Source organism: Musca autumnalis, unplaced genomic scaffold, assembly GCF_047663935.1.
Source record: "Musca autumnalis isolate F117 unplaced genomic scaffold, ASM4766393v1 scaffold_4, whole genome shotgun sequence".
Taxonomy (NCBI): Eukaryota; Metazoa; Arthropoda; class Insecta; order Diptera; family Muscidae; genus Musca; species Musca autumnalis.
The window spans coordinates 181,229,041-181,249,062 of NW_027411977.1; the positions used below are offsets into that span (position 1 = coordinate 181,229,041).

General features: G+C 35.6%; 1 protein-coding gene across 3 annotated transcripts in view; it reads right to left on the bottom strand.

Moving 5' to 3' along the window:
• Nucleotides 1–1,391: 1,391 nt before the first annotated feature.
• Nucleotides 1,392–20,022, bottom strand: part of Mob2 (MOB kinase activator 2) — a 189,344-nt gene continuing 170,713 nt past the window's right edge. For all 3 annotated transcript variants that reach the window (XM_073982553.1, XM_073982555.1, XM_073982554.1), the window contains 3 exons: nucleotides 11,356–11,516; nucleotides 3,021–3,117; nucleotides 1,392–2,944 (listed from right to left, as the gene is read on the bottom strand). In XM_073982553.1, the coding sequence (XP_073838654.1) occupies nucleotides 1,912–2,944; nucleotides 3,021–3,117; nucleotides 11,356–11,516 (1,291 nt within the window). In that variant the 3' untranslated portion in view covers nucleotides 1,392–1,911. The remainder of the gene's footprint in view (nucleotides 2,945–3,020; nucleotides 3,118–11,355; nucleotides 11,517–20,022) is intronic.

A 20,022-nucleotide genomic window follows, 5' to 3' on the forward strand; every position in this document is an offset into this window, starting at 1 on the left:
TTCATCCAGCTACAACATTGTCAATTATAGTATAACCATATCTTTCCGAGATATTCCTTAAAATTATCTTTTTTTTTTTTTAAAAGAACACTGAGCAAAATTTAGACTAAAAGCTGAATATTCTAATGTCCTAAAGTGGACATTTAACAATGTTTTTTTTAAAGATCAATATAAACCAACCAATTTATATGCCACTGCGGTGTAAACACACCCACATTGTTCCAGTGCAGACAACATCACATTTTCAACAATGGCAAAAAATCTCCTCAGCGTAATATTGACGACATTTCCTGAGTATTTCAGTCACGTAAAACTTCTCTACAAGGAGTGTCTTAAGACACGTCGTTCGGACTCGGTTGTAAAAGGTGGGCCCCTTTTAATTGTGCTAATAAATTGGGGTGCACTCATTAAAATGAGAAAAGTTTCTCTTAAAAAAACTTGTCCTCTTGTAGGTTTGTGGGAAAATATGAATGTAAAGTTAACTTTTAAAATCAAGTCCCTTCTAGTTATGCGGGGAATTCACCGCAGATTTGTAACGTAAAGAAGGTGGTGATGTTTTCTGCGAAATTAAGAGTTGAGAATTTAAAATTAGAAACCTAAGAGTTATCCTTGTGATTCAATATAGTTCTTTTAGCAATCTTTAAATCGTACAACCATTTTCTAAATCTAGGTGCGAGTAAGAAGCTTCCACCTTTCACTTAAAACCACTATTAAAAATGAAAAATGTTTAGAAAAGACGAAAGGAAAAAGGAATGCCTAAATAGATGCATATGCAACAATGTCAAAAATGAATGTTTAGAAAATGCAATGGCCAATTATATATACATACTGTCGAAAAGGACACTATGGACGTGTGTCTATTACTTTGAACTTTTATAGTTCATACCTTCAGACATTAAAGCAGATTTTACATTTAACATGTTTTATAAAACATGCGTCATTTCATTTGTCAATTCCATAGAATATCTGTCAAATAAATGATGTAAATTCCCAAAGCACCTGTTTTAAGTGAGAGTATAAAATGAGTTAAACAGCCTGTCTCACTATGTCGAACGAAACCGAAAACGAAAGAAAAACTACTTAGCTCGTGCATGATTTTCAAATTTTGTAATTGTTTCGAAGCAAAAACAAAGTCAATATTACCATGAAAAGCAAAGGTGTAGGTGTTTTTCGTTCGCATTCATTTTCTTTCGACATAGTGAAACAGGCCCTAAAACTTATCTTGCTGATTTTATAATAGCAATAACTTGACTGACTAAACAATTCTATACCTTTTTATAAAACTGGCAACTTCGTAACCCTTATTTTGTCGAGCAGACTGTATGTGTGTCTAGGGAACATCATTTTCTAATAACTCCACTATATCCTGACCACATGGTAAACAACTCATGTTCATTGGAGAATAAAATGTAATTTCAAATTTATTTAAACGATTATAATTTCTTCTATGCCATTGTTTTTCTTAGTTGTTGTTGTTTTTTTTCTATTTCTTTTCTTACAATGAAATTTGTTGCTAAAAACACATTTTCTTGTGGTTTGTTTGGTTTTCAGTTAAATAAAAAATAATATTAAAATAAAAAGAAACTTATTCACTTTGTTTTTTGTTGTTGTTGTAGTTTTCTTTTGTGTTTGTTGCATAAAAACTAATAAAACATGGTATTTGTTGTTTGTTTTATGTTTTTTTTAAATATATTAACATTAATTTGTTTTTATTTGTAATTTTTTAACTTTTCATTATTCGTTTAAAACTAATTTAATTTACTTTGTTGTTGTTGTGTTCATTCAAAACAGAAAACTTAGGGTAAGGATAGTACATTTGTTGTTGTTATAATTATTATAGTTGTTGTTGCAGTAGTAGGAAAAGGTTGTTGTTTGTTGTGGTTGTTGTTGTTGAAGATTAATCTAGAGCAGCTATGCTGTTGTTGTTGACGTAGTTGCAGCCGTTGCTGTAGGAGCATTACTAGCATTGCACTGTATGAGGCCTGTATTTTGCGCAAAATGATTCGGATGATGATGGTGATGGTGCACCGCATGATGATGATGTGGATGATGATGGTGATGGTGTTGTGTTACATGGTTGTTATTGTTGTGTTGGTGAAAAGCGCCCGCGCCATTATTACCATTTGCTGTAACTCCTCCGCCGCCGCCGCCCCCATCTGCCGCACTACAGGTGCCATTCATGGAATTGCAGGTGGAAGGTGTCGTATTCTGCAGGGGATTAGTTACCGAACAGTTTGTTGAGGAAGCAGGAACTGCCGAAATACAATAATGCATGGTATCACCAAATTCACCACTGCTTAAATCACCTAGAATACCGCCGATCAGGCCGCCACCGCCTCCCACACCAAACTGTTGTGACTTTGTACCAGCCTCGGGCTGGGTGCAAATCGGACCACCACCACCGCCATCTATCAGTGATGCTGACGTTGATGTATTATAGTGTTGCACTGAATTGACATCTTCCCCACACTGCTTCCCACTATCACCTGTTGCGGTCGTGGACGACGACATCATTGAGCCGCCACCCGACTCACTCTGCGACGAACCATCGCCACCACCACCAGCCGTACTGTTGGTTGTGTCATCGGTCAATCTTAAAGCCACTTCTAGATCACGCAATACATCCGTCTCCTTTTCATCGATTAAATTGAAACGCCTATGCAGGGCGGTCAAATGGGCAAATGTTAAATTAAGGTGCGTATGCAATCCCAGCAGCGCAATTTCTCTGAAATGGGCCGCATAGAGATGTGCTATCACATGAAATTGCAAGCGTAAAATTTTACGGGCAATCGATTCAAACGAACTGGGAAATTCGTTGGCATATTTGGTAGGAAATATCGATTCATCGCTAACCGTTTTTTGGGTAAACGTCATCACATAATCGATATATTGTGGGGCCGCAACGCGGGTCTTTTTACCTTTCTCGTCAAACCATAAGTACGTTCTAAAGTGGAAAGGAAAAGAAAGATAGTAATACTGATTATTGATGGCCTGGGAGTGTATATATTAAGAGAACTTACCTATTACCCGGTCCCGTCATATCGGGACAACCCGATGTGGTACAAAATTCACTAATAGTGCCATATACCAAATTTACATGTTCAAATAGAGCCAATGCTGAAATTAAAGAAAAATTATGGGGATTAATATAAAATTATAGTAAACATTTTGGTAGTATTTGATTGAAACAAAATCGAATTGGGAACTTGAATGCTAGAATTATAATCACATTTACATTCTGTAGGTTTTAAAGTCCTTCTCAGCCGGTTCTTGAACAATTTGGGAGATATGGTGGCTTAAAAATATGAGACAATATTATAATATAGAATCAATATTTGACCTATCGTAGTTTCTGAAACATATTTCATGTCTAAGCAGGTGGGAAAATACTTCTTCGATTAAACGAGTTTTTTACTTTTAAAAAAGAGTGGTTAGTGGTAAGAACTTTCCTGGATCTGTCGACCATACTATTATAAAGTTGGGTTTCCCCAAATTTCATTTATTCTGATATGAATGGAGAGGGGATAAATCCATGTTCGGAGGCTAACACTGTGGTTTGTACAATCTTATCCTCGTTCGACTGACGCCGATTAACAATATGACGTATCTGTACAAGATCAAAAGTGTGCGTCAGCTCTCGTAACAGGGGACGCTAGGAGTTAAGAGCCTTGAATGTAGTACGAAATTTTCATTCATTGGATATCTTAATGCAATTCCATGCATCCAGAACAGCAGTTAGCATAATGTAAGGCTCCTAAACATTGTGAAGGGTCTGAGCTATTGTGCTGGGTCAAAAGCAAGTAACTGCCTCCTCAAACCAGTTTAATATTTAAATTGACTGAAAGATTCGAATAGTGAGAAATATGTGAACCCTCAGATAGACGCATTCAATCAATCTGCACGGACGAATTGAAAATGAAAGTGGGCGACGATAAAAACTTTAGAGATCAATCAAAGATCGTGCTATATTTAAGGCTCTAAGGTAAAATTTCAGCCGTGAGATAGAAAAACGAATTTGTAAATTGCTTTGTGGACACCCAGGCGGATCTACATAGCTCAATTTTACTTTACCGGGTACAGGAACCCTGTAATATTGAGGGTAATGGAAGTTCGAAACAATTCAGACGGACGACCGTGTGAATCCACCACTATGTCATTTTACTAGATAGCTGTCAATATCTTTGCGGTCACTTAAATCGAGGGGATACATCTAGTAAACGGAGCTTGTTGAAGTACTCCACAAACAGCTATAAATGCAATGCTAAATTTACGATTTACGGAACTCAATATTGAATGTCAGACAGTGCGTAGTGCTCTAAAGCTGCAGGAATTGAATTTTTGGCGGGATAGTACTTGTGGACACCAACGGGAGGGGAGCAAACTTTAAAGTGGATCCTAGTGGGAAATCTAGCGACTTTATATCAATCTCCTCGCTCAATCTGGACAGACTTGTTCCTGAAGAACAGAATTGGGACATATCCCCAGAGGACATTTTTCTCATTATATACGCAAATGGAATGGAATACGTGGGAATGGAATGGGAATGCAAATTCTAAATCAATGGCACCTAACCTAAATGAAAAACAGAGCCCTTCAGATGTGTATATGGGGCCTAATGAGTGTACTTAATATATATACTATAAATATTGTTTTTTACTTATTGGTAACTGCATTGCAGAGTAATATGACTTGTCTAAATTTGGTCCCAACAACTGAGAGCACACAAGGATGTGGGAGTGCATATGTACATGTACATATGTCTGTATACATATCTTCAGGACCTCAATTCTTCAACGCAGATTGCTGAACTATAGCTTCATAGTTCTTCAAACACTTTCTTCAGAAATAAGTTTCGAATCATGGTGAAGGCTGTAAAAACCGACCTTGTAAAGAAGTTTGCCTTTAATTTTTTACGATTATTTCGCTAAACTCTTCGCCTAGAGAAATTATTTTGAACGAAAGTGAAAAAGATGGGATTGTTAATTCAGTTGAAAGCTTATCACTGATTGAACATAAGATCATCTTAAAAAATGTTTTTTCTGTCTACTAAAAGACTTGTGTTAAATTTCAACTATGATTGATCGCAAATTCCATCATCACTATTATGCCCCTAGGAAAAATCAACTAACCAATAATCACCCTGCCAATGTTTGCCATTACAAAAAATGGGTTAACAATTAAAATTAATCAATTTCGTTTAACAACAATAACTGCGTAAAAATCTTTCTTTTGGCTGGTTGCTTCAAATAAAAATAAATCAAACCATGGCCCACAACAAAAAGAAAAAGAAGCGTAGACGGGGTAGTGCTAAACGCAAAACAAGAATGACTAATGCCCAAAAATCATTTATAAGCAGAAGAAAACAATTTGCATAAATTTTAATTCGATTTCGATCGATACAACAAACAACTTTGGTGGATCTTCGTTTTTATTTCGTATGTATATTTTTCATTGGCAATTATTTGTTGTTTGTGGTGGGCTATTTGCAAAGAAGAAAGTGAAAATAAACAAATAAAAATCGAATTAGTGAAGATATTGTGTGAGTTGTTAAGTTGGCATTGATGATTGGTATCGAGTTCAGCATTGTTGATATTTTATTATTGACAGTTTAGACAGAAGAGAAAAGAATAACTTAAAAAGTTTTCTTTCTTTTAGAAGTGATGATTGTTTTACTAATAAAAGCTTATGGCTTAAAGGCAATTTTTTGGGCAAAATGATGTAATATAAAAATGATTTGGAAAATAGTTGAATTCAGACATTTCTCTTTGTTTGGCTTTAAAACTAAAAGTAATATGTGATTTAGAGTTTTACAAAATGTCTAATTATAAGGAGATTATTACAAAATAAGTAATTTTTTTAAAAAAGTATTAGGAATGTATGTGCCAGAAACCATCCCATGGGAGACATTAAGAAATTTCATCTAAATTTTTTCTAACAAAGGTCCCATTAGAAACACTCCACCTTAATATACAAAATGAAGACATTTGGAAGACATGATATATTACCATAAGGTTTGAATAAATTAGCCTTTATCCAATATATTACAAAACACTGTCTGCCTCTACTTTCTATTTGGGAAAGCAGTTCTTGACATAAAATGTACATATGAATGAATGTATGTAGGTTGCAATGATTACATCACCACACATAGCCCAAATGTTCTCTGTTTTTTTTTTTTCTTAAGAAGTCTACAAAATTGCAAATTAAATTTATTATATTTTCAAAAAAGTAAAAAATAATAAATAAAAATGTGAGTGTAAAGCAAATAGACATGTTTAATGCATGCAAATATGTATTTCAAGATTAATTACACACCCACTTTACATTATAAAAAACAAATTAAGATGAAACACAAGATGTGAGACTTTATTGTCTTGGGGGATTATTAAAAAAGGTTATGTTTGTTTGAAAAACAAGATGACGTTGCTTATTGCGACGATTTGTATCTCGTGTATTAAGTGCAGCGTCAGTGAATACTGTTGAGACCATTTCAAAACTAAGTGTTTTATTGTGTCAAACAAAAAGATGAATGCATTTTAAAATTAATATAAATTTATTAAAATGCATGCCACACAAAAGCGAGGGTGGGCCCACAATGAAAGTGCTTTTCAGGAACATGGATTTCAAGTTATTCTAAACGCGAAATGGATTTCCTGTTACGTTGGTGTAATTCCAATGAGAGTAAAGCCGAAACATGGACTTAAATTTACAGGTTTTGCAAGGACAGCACCTAGTGAAAATCTGAAATGCTAAATTTTGACAAAATGATATGGGACTTACTATGTATGAACAAGTTCGAATGGAGTGCCGGGCATAGAACGACACACATTAATGAAAAGTGGTTCATGGAAAAAGTGTGTAGCATTTTCCTGGCTATCAAATAAAGTACTAAACACTTGTCTATAATTTCAACTATGTTTGATAGCAAATTTCGCAGTTGATAATATGCCTCTAGGAAAAATCAACTAACATATGATCACCCTGCTAATGTTTGCCATTACATAAAACAGGTTAACAATTGAAATTAATCAATTTCATTTAACAACAATAACTGCCTAAAAATCTTTCTTTTGACTGATTGCTTTAAATAAAAATAAATCAAATCGTAGACCACAAAAAAAGAAAACGAAGGGTAAACGGGTACTAAAAAAATTGCTAATGCGTGGCGTGTAGGGCGGTAAAGAAAGGCTGAGGCTCTTCGGCTCAGCTTCACAGAAGGAGAGACGGCCTTTTCGGCTCAGCTTTACAGAAGGTTGTGAGAGATTGAATCGTATTTCATTTTGGCTGTGATTAATATTATGACTTTATGTCGAGAATTTAAAGCTTTTAAGCTATGGATAGAACCAACAACGTTTAGTTATTTTGAAAAAATCACAGTTTTGGTTAGAAGCCATCATATTTTTTGACTGAATTAACGACAAAAATAATCTATTAATCCGGACCACGAGATCAAAGGCGATTAAAATTTTTTAATTAAAATTGTTCGGAGACAGATTTCGTTCAAAATAAATATAAAATCTTGAATCAGTTATTTCGTCGTCACGTCGGATTTTAACCATAAGGTGAAGGGTATAAAACACAATTTTTGTTGAGGGAGTTTGGAACTTCTCCAAGAAAAGTATACATTTGTAAACGGGACATTACAGGCATTTGAAGTTATTACATGCATTTGAACTGACAATTTTGAGGGGTTACTAAGGGAAGAACCAAAAGATATTTTATTGACATATCGAAAACCGGGTACGTCAATAAAATACTCCATCCCTGATTTACTCCAAAAACGTAATCAACATGTGCAAACATTGTTTCAGGTAACTTAATTGCGTAAGTTACCTGAAAGAGTAGACTGATATAGGCTATCATCGAATTGATCTATATTGGAAAGAAATATTAGATAGAGTAAAATTTTGACCCAATGAGGTGGCCCTTCGGCAATTAAACCAGGGGCAAAGAGCAGCCTCAATGTTAATAACCGGGAGTACTCAACAGCAGCATTGAATGTAAGCTTGAACTTCTGTGCTATGGACTCAATATGAAATGTCATTCGCTCTAAGGTGCAGGAATTGATTTTTTTTGGCGCGACAGCACCTATTGACATGGAGTTATCTATTCTAAGGGAGTTTGGAGCAAACATTAAAGTGGATTCTTGTATGAAATCTAGCGACTATATATCACCTGTCATGCGATTTGAAGATATCGAAGTCGTTATTCCAAGTAGAGAAGACTGAAGCCGATGTACCTCTCCTGGTCTTTTATACAGACGGTTCCAAGATGAAAGAAGATACCTGTGCTGGCGTCTACTGTGAAAGACTAGGTCTTGAGCACTCATATGAGTTGAGGAACTTCTGTATACCAAGCTGCCATTTTCGCTGTCTGAAAGGCTACAGATTTCATAAATGTTGAAACTTTGAACCGGTGACTGGAATCGTGGTTACCCAAGCAACTCTTAAAGCCATCAAATCGTTTGGCATAAATAAACTCGTCCTTGATAAACCTAACAAATGATTTTCGATTAATGTCGTTTCCAAATGCTAGCCCGTAAGCACCATTCAATCCCGTTACAATCAAGAATGTCATCAGGAGGTTGAGGTATGTGGGAAGGTCTCCCAATGAAGACCGAAAATGAGTTAAATAGGATTCCCCCATTATTATAAGTCTGCTTTTTTTATAGTTTGGATTTACCGAACAGATTTATAGCGTTCCGATTAGCTTAAAGTTAAAAGTGATGATTGAATTTCAAGGAGGAGCTTCTTGTCATTAACTTTCAATGTGAAAATTATATTTTTAATGCCACCAAATTAGTTTATTTTGCATTTTCAAATCCATCAGATAGCAAAAGAACACATGTAATAATCGCCTTTAGACTTAAGAAGAATCCACTCATTCCGATAAAATAAGCGCTATTGGTGAAGAAAATGATGCAAACCACTTTTACCTTTGTCGGTAGTTACAAAATCTGAGTGAACGAACTTAGTAATACGGAGTAGATAAGTTTACATTTACCCCCAGTTTATGTATTTCGAAACGAAAATGTGTGCGCATGAAAGACACCCAAACTTTAGTTTTTGAAATATTAAAACAAATTTGAAATACACACTCAAATTTGGTAGTTTTTCTTCCGCATTCGTTTTCTTATCGACATACATAAACAGGCCCTTAGTTTGCTTGAAAATATGCGTCCGTAGATCCAGTTCCACACTATCATGAAATTATTTGTAATGAGGAACTCGATCTAAGAAAGCCTAATTTCAAGACATTTATTTTATGAAACCACGCCAGTGTGGACTTCGACTTACACTATCGCGGAAGTGTCTTCTACGTAACTTCTTGTAAGTTATTTTCCAATAAGCTAATATGTTGTTTCGAAGCATTCCTTTCAAATAGACATAAGAAGTTTAAAAGCGTTAAGTTCGAAGGGGCCTAAGTTTTTTTTACCCTTTAATATTTATACCCATGAAATATTGTGAACTTGTATCGAATAACTAGTTTTCTTTCTGTGCCGATACCCACAATTTTAGGTGGAGAAGTTGTTTGACCACTGGGAACTCCAAATACCGAATTTTAGCTAATTCGGTCAAGTAAAAATTGAAAATATCTGAAATCGTGGACCTAAAATGCCCGCAATGTTTGATGGCGAAGATTTTTATACACTTTGAACGCTAAATCAGATCTACATACCTTCAATGGGGCGGTACCGTTTTGTGCGGTCTATTTCACCACGTAGACCTATGCCCACAACTTTTGGGGAGACGATTCAGGACGCTGAAAACCCTAAATGCCAAATTACAGCCAATATAGGCCTTCCAAATACCTGAAATCTGGTGGTACCCTTATATGGGAGGTATTCAACGTGGGTCGATGTCCCCAATTTTTGTGTATAAATTTTTTCAGCTTAAATGAGCGGTTCCGTTATATGGGAGCTATTCCAAAACATGGACCCATGTCCACAATTTTTGGTAGATACATTTTTTGACCACTAGGAACCCTAAACGATTATAACTAATTCCGATATATAGCCCATATTTAAACTTGAGCTGCCTGTAGACAAAAATGAGGAACTCAAACGTTTGTAACGGGTGATCCAACAAGAGGTACTTTCTTCAACAGAAACTCCGCGTTATGTGGGGAGTGTGTTTCGAACCTAATTTTGTTTAGTGATGAGGCACATTTCTGGCTTTATAGGTATGTAAAGAAGCAAAATTGCCACATTTGGGAAGAAAAGCAACTTAGAGAGATTAAAGAGCTGCTACTTCATCCAGTAAAAAATAACGGTTTGTAGATCGGTGGAATAGTCGCACCCTATTTCTTCAAAATGATGCCGGTTATGACTTCATCGTCAATAGCGACCATTATAGCGCCGTGATATCCGACTATTTGAAACTTCCCACACATCGCATCAATCAATGGATTTATTGAAAGAACACTTCTGTGAGCACGTTTTGGACCAGTCGATTGGCCACCAACATCGTCTCATATCACTCCGTTAGACTTTTTCCTGTGAGAATATGTAATGTCAAAATTGTATGCGGATAAAGCGCTTTCGGTCTTGGGCGGAAAATATCAGACATACCATTTGCCAGTTACCAGTCAAAAAGCTTGAACGAGTTATTGAAAATTGGACTTAACGGATGGACCGTCTGAGACGTAGCCTCGGCCAATATTTGTTAGACATAATCTGTAAAAAATAAATGACATCGAATGTTCTTTCAAATGATAATAAACATTCCCCATTCAATTTGATCTTTCTGTTTTTTTTTTTTTTTTTTAAAGGAAGTAGGAACCTCTAAATGGATTACCCTCCGTACAAGAATAATTTGGTTTGTGCTTGTATTGCACTCACATAAAGAAAGTTTTGTGTACGCAAATCAGAGCGGCAAAAATACTCATTACGAAACCCCCTCCTAACCCATTATTTTAACGAGGACATGTCGTGCGAAGTATGTTGTTGCACGCAGACAAATATATGTTAGAAATATGTTTGGATCGAAACAAATACTTGTTTGGGACAGGTTGCAAACAAATATATGTATGCGTGCCGCAACATATTTTTGGGACTTATGTTAGAGGGGCCTTTTTTCCTCCTTGTGTTTTTAGACCACTTAAATAAGTAGTCATGACTTTTAGTAATTTCTTTACATTTAAGTGACCAAAAATAACTACTTATTTAGCGCCTTTGTTAAAATAATGGGTTAGTAGGGGGTTTTGTAATGAGTATTTTTACTGGGAATCATTATTATCTATTTGCATGGTGAAATGTGGGTTTTTGTCGCCCGTTTATGGAACGAATGCTAGTTTCCTTTAAGGTTTCCCTTCGATTTTGTTAATAAGTAAAAAAACTGTAAAAATTTAACTTACTATGTGATGCTAGCCATTCATTATAATCTAAACCAGCTGGTAGATCAACTAGAGCTTTGAGATCAGCTTCAGGTAATTTACGTTCTAAAACACTCTCCTCCAAATATAATTTGGTATCTGTTGAATTTTGATCGCCATCTCGTTCTTTGCGACGAGCTTTTCTGTAAAGAGATGAAAGGGAAAAAACAAAGGAACAAATTATTACAAAGGTAAACAATTACAACAACATAAACGAAAAATAAACAGATCAATTTACTATAATAGGGTGGATTGTGAAATAGCGTGATTACACTACATATGTTTTTTGTTTACTAAAGACAATAGACCAGAAAAATAGACATTCAAATGGGGTTATGATGAATTACCAACACTTGTTTGAATTACACATAGGTTTTGCTAGAATCTAGAGGAGTTTTGATTTGTTTCTTTTTTTTGGAATTCTTACCCAGCTACACACAATATACTATCGACTGAGGTCTGTGCATAACGGTATAAGGTACCTATTGTTTCACCGATTTTTGTCGGTAATGCCGTAACTTGCCACATAAAGCGCACCGTTTTTATCAGGCATTTATAAACGAACGAAGTTGAACTGTTTGGCGTTGGTGTTGGTGGTGGCGGTGGTGTAGAATTTTTTGTTGTTGGTGTGTTTGTTGTTGCTGCTGCTTCTACGGCTGCAGTAGCAATTGTTGGTTTTGTGTTAAAGTTGTTGTTATTGCTGATACTATAATTGTTGTTGTTATTATTTGTATTGGAACCAATGCTGGTAGTAGCAGTGGTGTCGGTGGAGATGCTGTCTGCAGATGTTATGGAAGCGTTCACATCAATATCTTTCATTTGGTGGATTTAACAATTGTCTCAAGTGTTGGAAGGAAGAAAAAGAGAGGTGGGTGGGTGGTTGGTTGCTTGAATGTGATTGTGTTTTTTGGCGGCTTATTTGTGGCAAAACAAAATCCACGGTTCATAAAAAAGTTGATGCTTTGCTTTTTGGTTTTTATTGTGAAATATTTTGGAAGCGTTTTTTTCAATTGAAAAAATTGTTTGGGGTTAACGTTTGCTAAAGTGCTTCTTGCAGGGACCCAGTGAGAGAAGTTGTGCTGTGAAGTGATGTTGTTGTTGTAGTTTTTGAGCGTTTGGTTTATATTTGGCTTGTCCGTTATTTTTGGTACGTTTCTGTTGTTTTTGCATCCTTAGATTAAGTAATACTTCTTTGGTATAATTTGTGCTTCGTTGTGTTTTTTTGGAAGATTTGTTTGTTACATTTTTTAATTTATTAAATTAAATTTACATAATATTTATTTTTTTCATTTATTTTTATACAGTTCTTTGCACAGCCATTTGGGGGAGAATCTTTGGTTACACGTCACGTTATTTAATACTACTGATAAAATTTCAAAATACGTTTCAAGGTGTTTTGTAAAATTGAAATAAAACGAAAAATAAAAAAAAGTTAAAGAAGCGTTGCTTTTACAGAGAGGTTTGTTTTCCTACAAATGAGTGCCTTGCCTTTTTGCTTGTAGACAAACCATTTTTGCCTTAGAATTGGTTGGCTGGCTGAGGTATAAACGCAAAAAAAAAACAACAACTACAAAAATAATAACAATGAAATTGTAATCTGTGGGCTGTTGTTGCTGTTTTTTCGCTTTCTGTTATCAGTTAAATGAAACGCTAACAGTACAGAACAAAAACAAAAAATAACTCAAACCTCAAGTGAAAGAAAATAAGTTGCTATTGTATGGGTGACTAGGTAATGAGCTGACTGACTGGCTGGTTGGTGTTATTTTACCTACCGCTCACCACCTTTAGAATTCAAGCACAGCAACTCCGCTGTTTATTATTGTTATTATTATTGCTGGAAATGTCAAAGCCGCGAGGGTGTTGTTGGTAGGTACTGCTGCTGTTTTTGCTTATGTTCTGGGGGTAAATCTTTCATGTAGTAGTCGTCGTCCAAAAACCCAAGATTATTGTACGCATGTTACTGATATGAGAAAAGAACATACACAACGCGTACATTCCTATCATAAATATGCTAAAAATTTCATAATTGCTATTTGTTTTATTTCATAATGTAAAGAACATGATTTAACCCATTTGGGACCAATGTTAATAGGTAATATCAGTTTGATGTGAGAATAATCACTCACCAAAATTCATTTTGAAATATGTTAATTTGACTGTAGTTGAGGGCTGAAGCGTTCTCGGGTTCCAGAATTTAAAATTCTTGTGAGGAAAAAATATTCTTTGCAACACAATTGGATGACGATGATCTTCTTAACGCCTTATTTAAACGAAAACGTCGATAAAAACATCTAAATATCTGAATCGGTCTGTACGGGGATATTCCAAGAAACTTGGACTTTTGTCCATAATTTATGATAGAGAAGTTTTTTGACCTTTTCGAAAGCTAAATGCCAAATTGAATCTATTTTGGGCGGAAATGGTCGATAAAAAATTCAATCTGAAATCGGGCGGTAACGTAACTCTGTATGGAGACTTTTCCGAAACGTGGACCTACATTCATAATATTTGGTGTAGAAATTTGCTGACTTTTGAGAACTCTACATTTCACAACGTGGACAACGTCAGCAATGACTACTGGGAACCCTAAATGCCAAATTACATCCAAATTATGTCGAAAATACCGATAAAAAAAAGTTAAAAATACGTTAAATCGAATGGCGGATGGAAGCAATTTTTTATCCGATTAGATCTTTCTGGAACTTAAAGCATGTTTGGAATAAATTTTACGATGTGTGCAAATGAGATACTCATTTCTTAAGTAATAGTGTTTATCAGTCATTTGAGTTATTTAGTGTCCCGACTAATTTTCGTTTTTAGGTTTTCGTTAGAAAAACTTCAACTCAGCCTGGCGATTTAGGCTTTCGTTAGGAAAACTTCAATTCAGCCTGGCTGAATTAGGTTTTCGTTAGGAAAACTTCAATTCCGCCTGGCTGAATTAGGGTTTCCTTAGGAAAACTTAAATTCAGCCTGGCTGAATTAGGGGTTCCTTAGGAAAACTTAAATTCAGCCTGGCTGAATTAGGGTTTCCTTAGGAAAACTTAAATTCAGCATGGTTGAGTTAGGTTTTCCTTAGGAAAACTTCATTTCAGCCTGGCTGAATTAGGTTTTTCTTAGGAAAACTTCATTTCAGCCTGGCTGAATTAGGTTTTCCTTAGGAAAACTTCAATTCAGCCTGGCTGAATTAGGGTTTCCTTAGGAAAACTTCAATTCAGCCTGGCTGAATTAGGGGTTCCTTAGGAAAACTTAAATTCAGCCTGGCTGAATTAGGGTTTCCTTAGGAAAACTTAAATTCAGCATGGTTGAGTTAGGTTTTCCTTAGGAAAACTTCATTTCAGCCTGGCTGAATTAGGTTTTTCTTAGGAAAACTTCATTTCAGCCTGGCTGAATTAGGTTTTCCTTAGGAAAACTTCAATTCAGCCTGGCTGAATTAGGGTTTCCTTAGGAAAACTTCAATTCAGCCTGGCTGAATTAGGTTTTCGTTAGGAAAACTTCAATTCAGCCTGGGTGAATTATGTTTCCGTTAGGAAAACTTCAATTCAGCCTGGCTGAATTATGTTTCCGTTAGGAAATTTTCAATTCAGCCTGGCTGAATTAGGTTTTCTTTAGGAAATCTTCAATTCAGCCTGCTGAATTAGGTTTTCGTTAGGAAATCTTCAATTCAGCCTGATGAATTAGGTTTTCGTTAGGAAAACTTCAATTCAGCCGGCTGAATTATGTTTTCTTTAGGAAAACTTCAATTCAGCCTGGCTCAATTTGGTTTTCATTAGGAAAACTTCAATTCAGCCTGGCTGAATTAGGTTTTCTTTAGGAAAACTTCTATTCAGCCTGGCTGAATTAGGTTTTCTTTAGGAAAACTTCAATTCAGCCTGGCTGAATTAGGTTTTCTTTAGGAAAACTTCAATTCAGCCTGGCTGAATTAGGTTTTCTTTAGGAAAACTTCAATTCAGCCTGGCTGAATTAGGTTTTCTTTAGGAAAACTTCAATTCAGCCTGACTTCAATTCAGCAAAACTAAAATTCTTTACAGGTTCTGGAATAGATGTAATGATTCCAACTTTCGTTTGTAATGTTTTATTTATAACAAAATTTTGGAATTTTTTCTAATCTTTTTTTAATTCATTGAATATGGTGAACAAAGTGCGGGTAAACGAATTCTTCGATGGAAAGAGCAAGTCAAAGAAGGGATAAGAAGTCAGGGTATCCCATATTGAGAAACAAATACAAGAGGATATCGGGTAGAATGGGAAACTATTTTTAGTTCTACTTATGTGACAAATGTTCTGTGCACGTGCTTATGGCTATATCACACCATATGCTTTTTCACATGTATGTTGTCACTTTGGGTATACTAATATACAGACCAGCTGATGTCATACACGTGAAAAAGCATATGGTGTGATATAGGCATTAGGCATTTAAGACAAGGAAAATAAGTTAAAAAATATGACAAGCAACTGACATGACTTTAGATCCCTAAACTGAATTACAGGCAAATCATAAAAATGCCCATTCACTTAATACTCTAAGATTTGTCATGAGAAGAATTCATCACAACAAAGAAATCGCTTAAAATTTAACACCATAAATAATGAAATGAGACACACGTTAAGACGACGCTATTCGCTACGAAACACAATGTAAAATTAATTGGCCTTGGAGGAGGCAGACATGCAAAGTAGCGCCAACAATCAGGCCTACCCCACAAAACACTATAAATTTGAGACAACCCTTTGAGTATTAGACGTTTCTTTTTTCACTCAAATAAATGAATTTCTTTGTGAATGACAACGGACGGAACATATGAGACAATTTTAATTGTTCACAGACCATGTGGTGGAGTAATGAAGACGCACGTGCTTTTTTCTTGATTGCCGCTTAGACTACTTATAAACATCATTTATTGTTTTAATTACAACATACATATACATGTATGTGTCATTTTTGGCTGATGTTGTTGTTGTTGCTCTTTCCAGAGATATTTACATTTTGATTAGAAACCCATTTAAAAAACAACAATCATAATTATGTTAATGTTCTGTTTTTTGTTTGTTAATGCTCCACTGACCTTTGAAAAACATCCAGATCGAGAGCGAGAAACACAAATTAAAAAAGACAAGATCATCATCATCATGATCATGTCATGTTCATAAGCATTTGATGTAGTTGAAAACAATTTTAAATAAAATTACATTTAATTACTTGTTTATATTAAGTGCCACCGCCACCATATAAGACCAATCTTTAGATCGGCAGTTAGATGAATAATTAGTCGCTTTATTTGCTATAGAAAAACAAGTAGTGTTGTTTACAATAAGCTAAACAAAGGCGATTTTAACAAAAATCTTGATGTTAATAATATTTAACTACATAGTAGTAACGCCTATTGACGTTGTTAGTTCTAGGAGAAATTGCTGTTGTTTTCATAGTTTATTAATTAAATATTTTTTTCTTGATTTTAACTAGAAATAGTAAATCTTCCGTTGTTTTACAAAAATCGCACACACAATTAATCAATGATGCTTGTCACACACAAGCGATTAATTGTTATAGCCTCGTTTTGTTGACTGACATCTGGAGGATAGAATTATGGACATAATTCTAATTTATTTAAATATTTATTTATTAGTTTTATAATTAAAGATAGTGAAAGTAAACAATGTAATTGTTCAATTAGATAGAAAATAAGATAGCTAGACAGGAAAATAATGGGATAAAATGGGGAAAAAATCTATACGAATTTTGGATTAGAAATGTCTGTCATGTCTTTTGAGAACAAAAAAGTTTGGAAAACTTGCAAAACCTATATTCGAACACTCCTCAAAAATGCAAGAAACTTGGACTTAAAATTAAAAAGAAGATAATATGTGTATTTATTAAATAATATAATAAAAATAGTGGAACGAAATAATGGCCTCAATTATGTTTGGATAATTTGGATGCGATTTAGCCCTGTCCGTCTGTATGTCTGACAGCCTGGTGCGCACGATAACTCTCGAACAGATCAATCGATTTAGTCCGATTTTGCTATAGTTGAGGGTTGAGAGAATTTACCAATCACCGCTCAAGAAAGCTGCCTATTGTCTCAGATCCTCGGGTAGCTGGGAGAATTTTACGGGACATCATCACAGCTGCAGCCGCTCGCCTCATATTTGCGGGTTGAATACCCGAAATCTAACTCATTTTTTGAGTTACTGGTAAATTTTTTTTCGGTAAATTAGCGACGAAGAAAAAGTAGTCGTAAAGTTCTACCGAAAGCAAGAGTGGTGTCAACTTTTATTTGAACTTTTCATTCATAATTTTGCGTTTTAATTTTACCGATTTTTGTCGGCGACTCAAAAAATGAGTTAGAGAATCGCACTGCAGACCAGGAATTTACTCTGAAAGTCCCCAGGCTAGTAGATGAGATCTACCCTTAGCCACCCATATTGTACCAGAAGCCTAAAAAGTGAGCAGTTTGGTCGCGCTACTGAAGCCAAGCAAGTATGCCAGCGGAAGTGAATCGCATAAGGCGATCACCCTCTTGTAGCCAGTAGCAAAGATTCTGGAGGCACTACTCCTCCCCGTGAGAAGAAGCAGTTTCATGGCCCAAGATCAGCATGGGTTCCTGAAAGTGTACAGCACCACAACAGCATTACACGCCATATTCATACATATCAGTCGAGGACTTAACCATAACAGATCGTGGGACCTAACAGTTATGGTGGCTCTTGGCCCATTGAAGGCCTTCGATATCGTCAACAATGCCAAGGAGGACATAGAGAAGATATCCCTCCAGCCGTTTATAAAATGTTGGATATCAGCTAAATGTGTGGACGTCAGTCGTTTATAGAATTCAGAAAAAATCTTGTATGTTCTGAGACACACTTCACCTCTCACTTCGCGCCTCAACCATTTTGTACACCCCATTTACTGTTATTTTTTTTGCGAATTTCTTGGGGGTAAGATTTATTAGGGTATTCAAAAAAAAAAAAAAAAAAAAGAGAGTACACCCTAGTTCATTCATAAAATACTCGAAAAATAAGCGTAAATGGGGTGAACAAAATGCTTGAGGCGTGAAGTGAGAGGTGAAGTGTGCCTCAGAATATACCCGAATAAGTCCAAGACCTGTAGAGTTAAACAGGGAGTTCCCCAACGTGGCCCAGACGGCATAGAGATTGTAATGTATGCGGATGATTGTACGGTGTGAGATAGGATAAATGTCTACCTAAGATTACATAACATCTTAATTATAAAGTGATACGATAAAAAAGCTTCTGCTCAAAAAGCTTTTAAAGTTTTTATTTTTCAGAACTTTTGACAATTTTTTGAAGTTACTGTAAGCAGATATTTAACTGAAAACAAGGTATAGGGGCACACTGCATAACCGAAATGACATAACCGTTTGTTTCTCACTAGTTTTATCATCGTATCATTACGTATATATAATTATACCCTCCACCATATGGAGGATATAATTAAATTTGTCATTCCGTTTGTAACACATCGAAATATTCGTCGGAGACCCTATAAAGTATATATATTATTGATCAGCATAAAATTCTATGTCGATTTGAACATGTCCGTCTGTCTGTTGAAATCAAGATACAGCTCGCAATTTTGAAGATAGAGAGTCAAAATTTGGTACAATTTTGGTACGGTACCTCCCGATTTTCGGTATTTTTAAGGTTTTAGCTTCATTATCCCACCAAAATGGCTGAAATTTGGTACGTAGTCTTCTTTAGGGGTATAAAACTTTCCCCCAGAATTTTTTCGGTATCGGTCCACACCTTCATAAAGCCCCCATAGAACGGTACCTCTCGATTTTCGGTATTTTGAAGGTTTTAGCTTCATTATCCTACCAAAATGGCTGAAATTTGGTACGTAGTCTTTTTTAGGGGTATAAAACTTTCCCCCAGAATTTTGTCGGTATCGGTCCACACCTTCGTATAGCCCCCATAGAACGGTACCTCCCGATTTTCGGTATTTTGAAGGTTTTAGCTTCATTATCACACCGAAATGGCTGAAATTTGGTACTTAGTCTACATTGGTGGTATAAAACTTTCCCCCAGAACTTTGTCGGTATCGGTCCATGCCTTCATATAGCCACCATAGAACGGTACCTCCCGATTTTCGGTATTTTAAACGTTGTGGCCTCAATATTCCGCCGAAATGGCTGAAATTTGGTATTTAGACTTCGTTGGGGGTACTCTTTAAATTTGTCGGTATAGGTCCATGCCTTCATATAGCTCCCATGGAAAGGTACCTCTCGATTTTTCGTATTTTGAAGGTTGTGTCTTCAATATTCCACCAAAATGGCTGAAATTTGGTATTTAGTCTTCAATGTGATATAAAACTGTTCGCCAGAAATACGTCTGGACAGGTCCACGCTTTCATATTGCCCCATTTCTGACTAAAATTCGTCGGTATAGGTCCACGTTTCGATATAGCCCCCATAGAACGGTACCTCCCGATTTTCGTAATACTGAAGATTGTGACGTCAATATCCAACCGAAATGGATGAAATTCGTTATTTCGTCTTCCAAGAGTTATAAAATATTCCAGAAGACTATTATCAGTATAGGTCCACGTCTTCCTATATCCCCATAGAAGCGCACTTCTTGATTTTCGGTATTTTTTACGTTTTAACCACATTCTCTTACCGAAATATA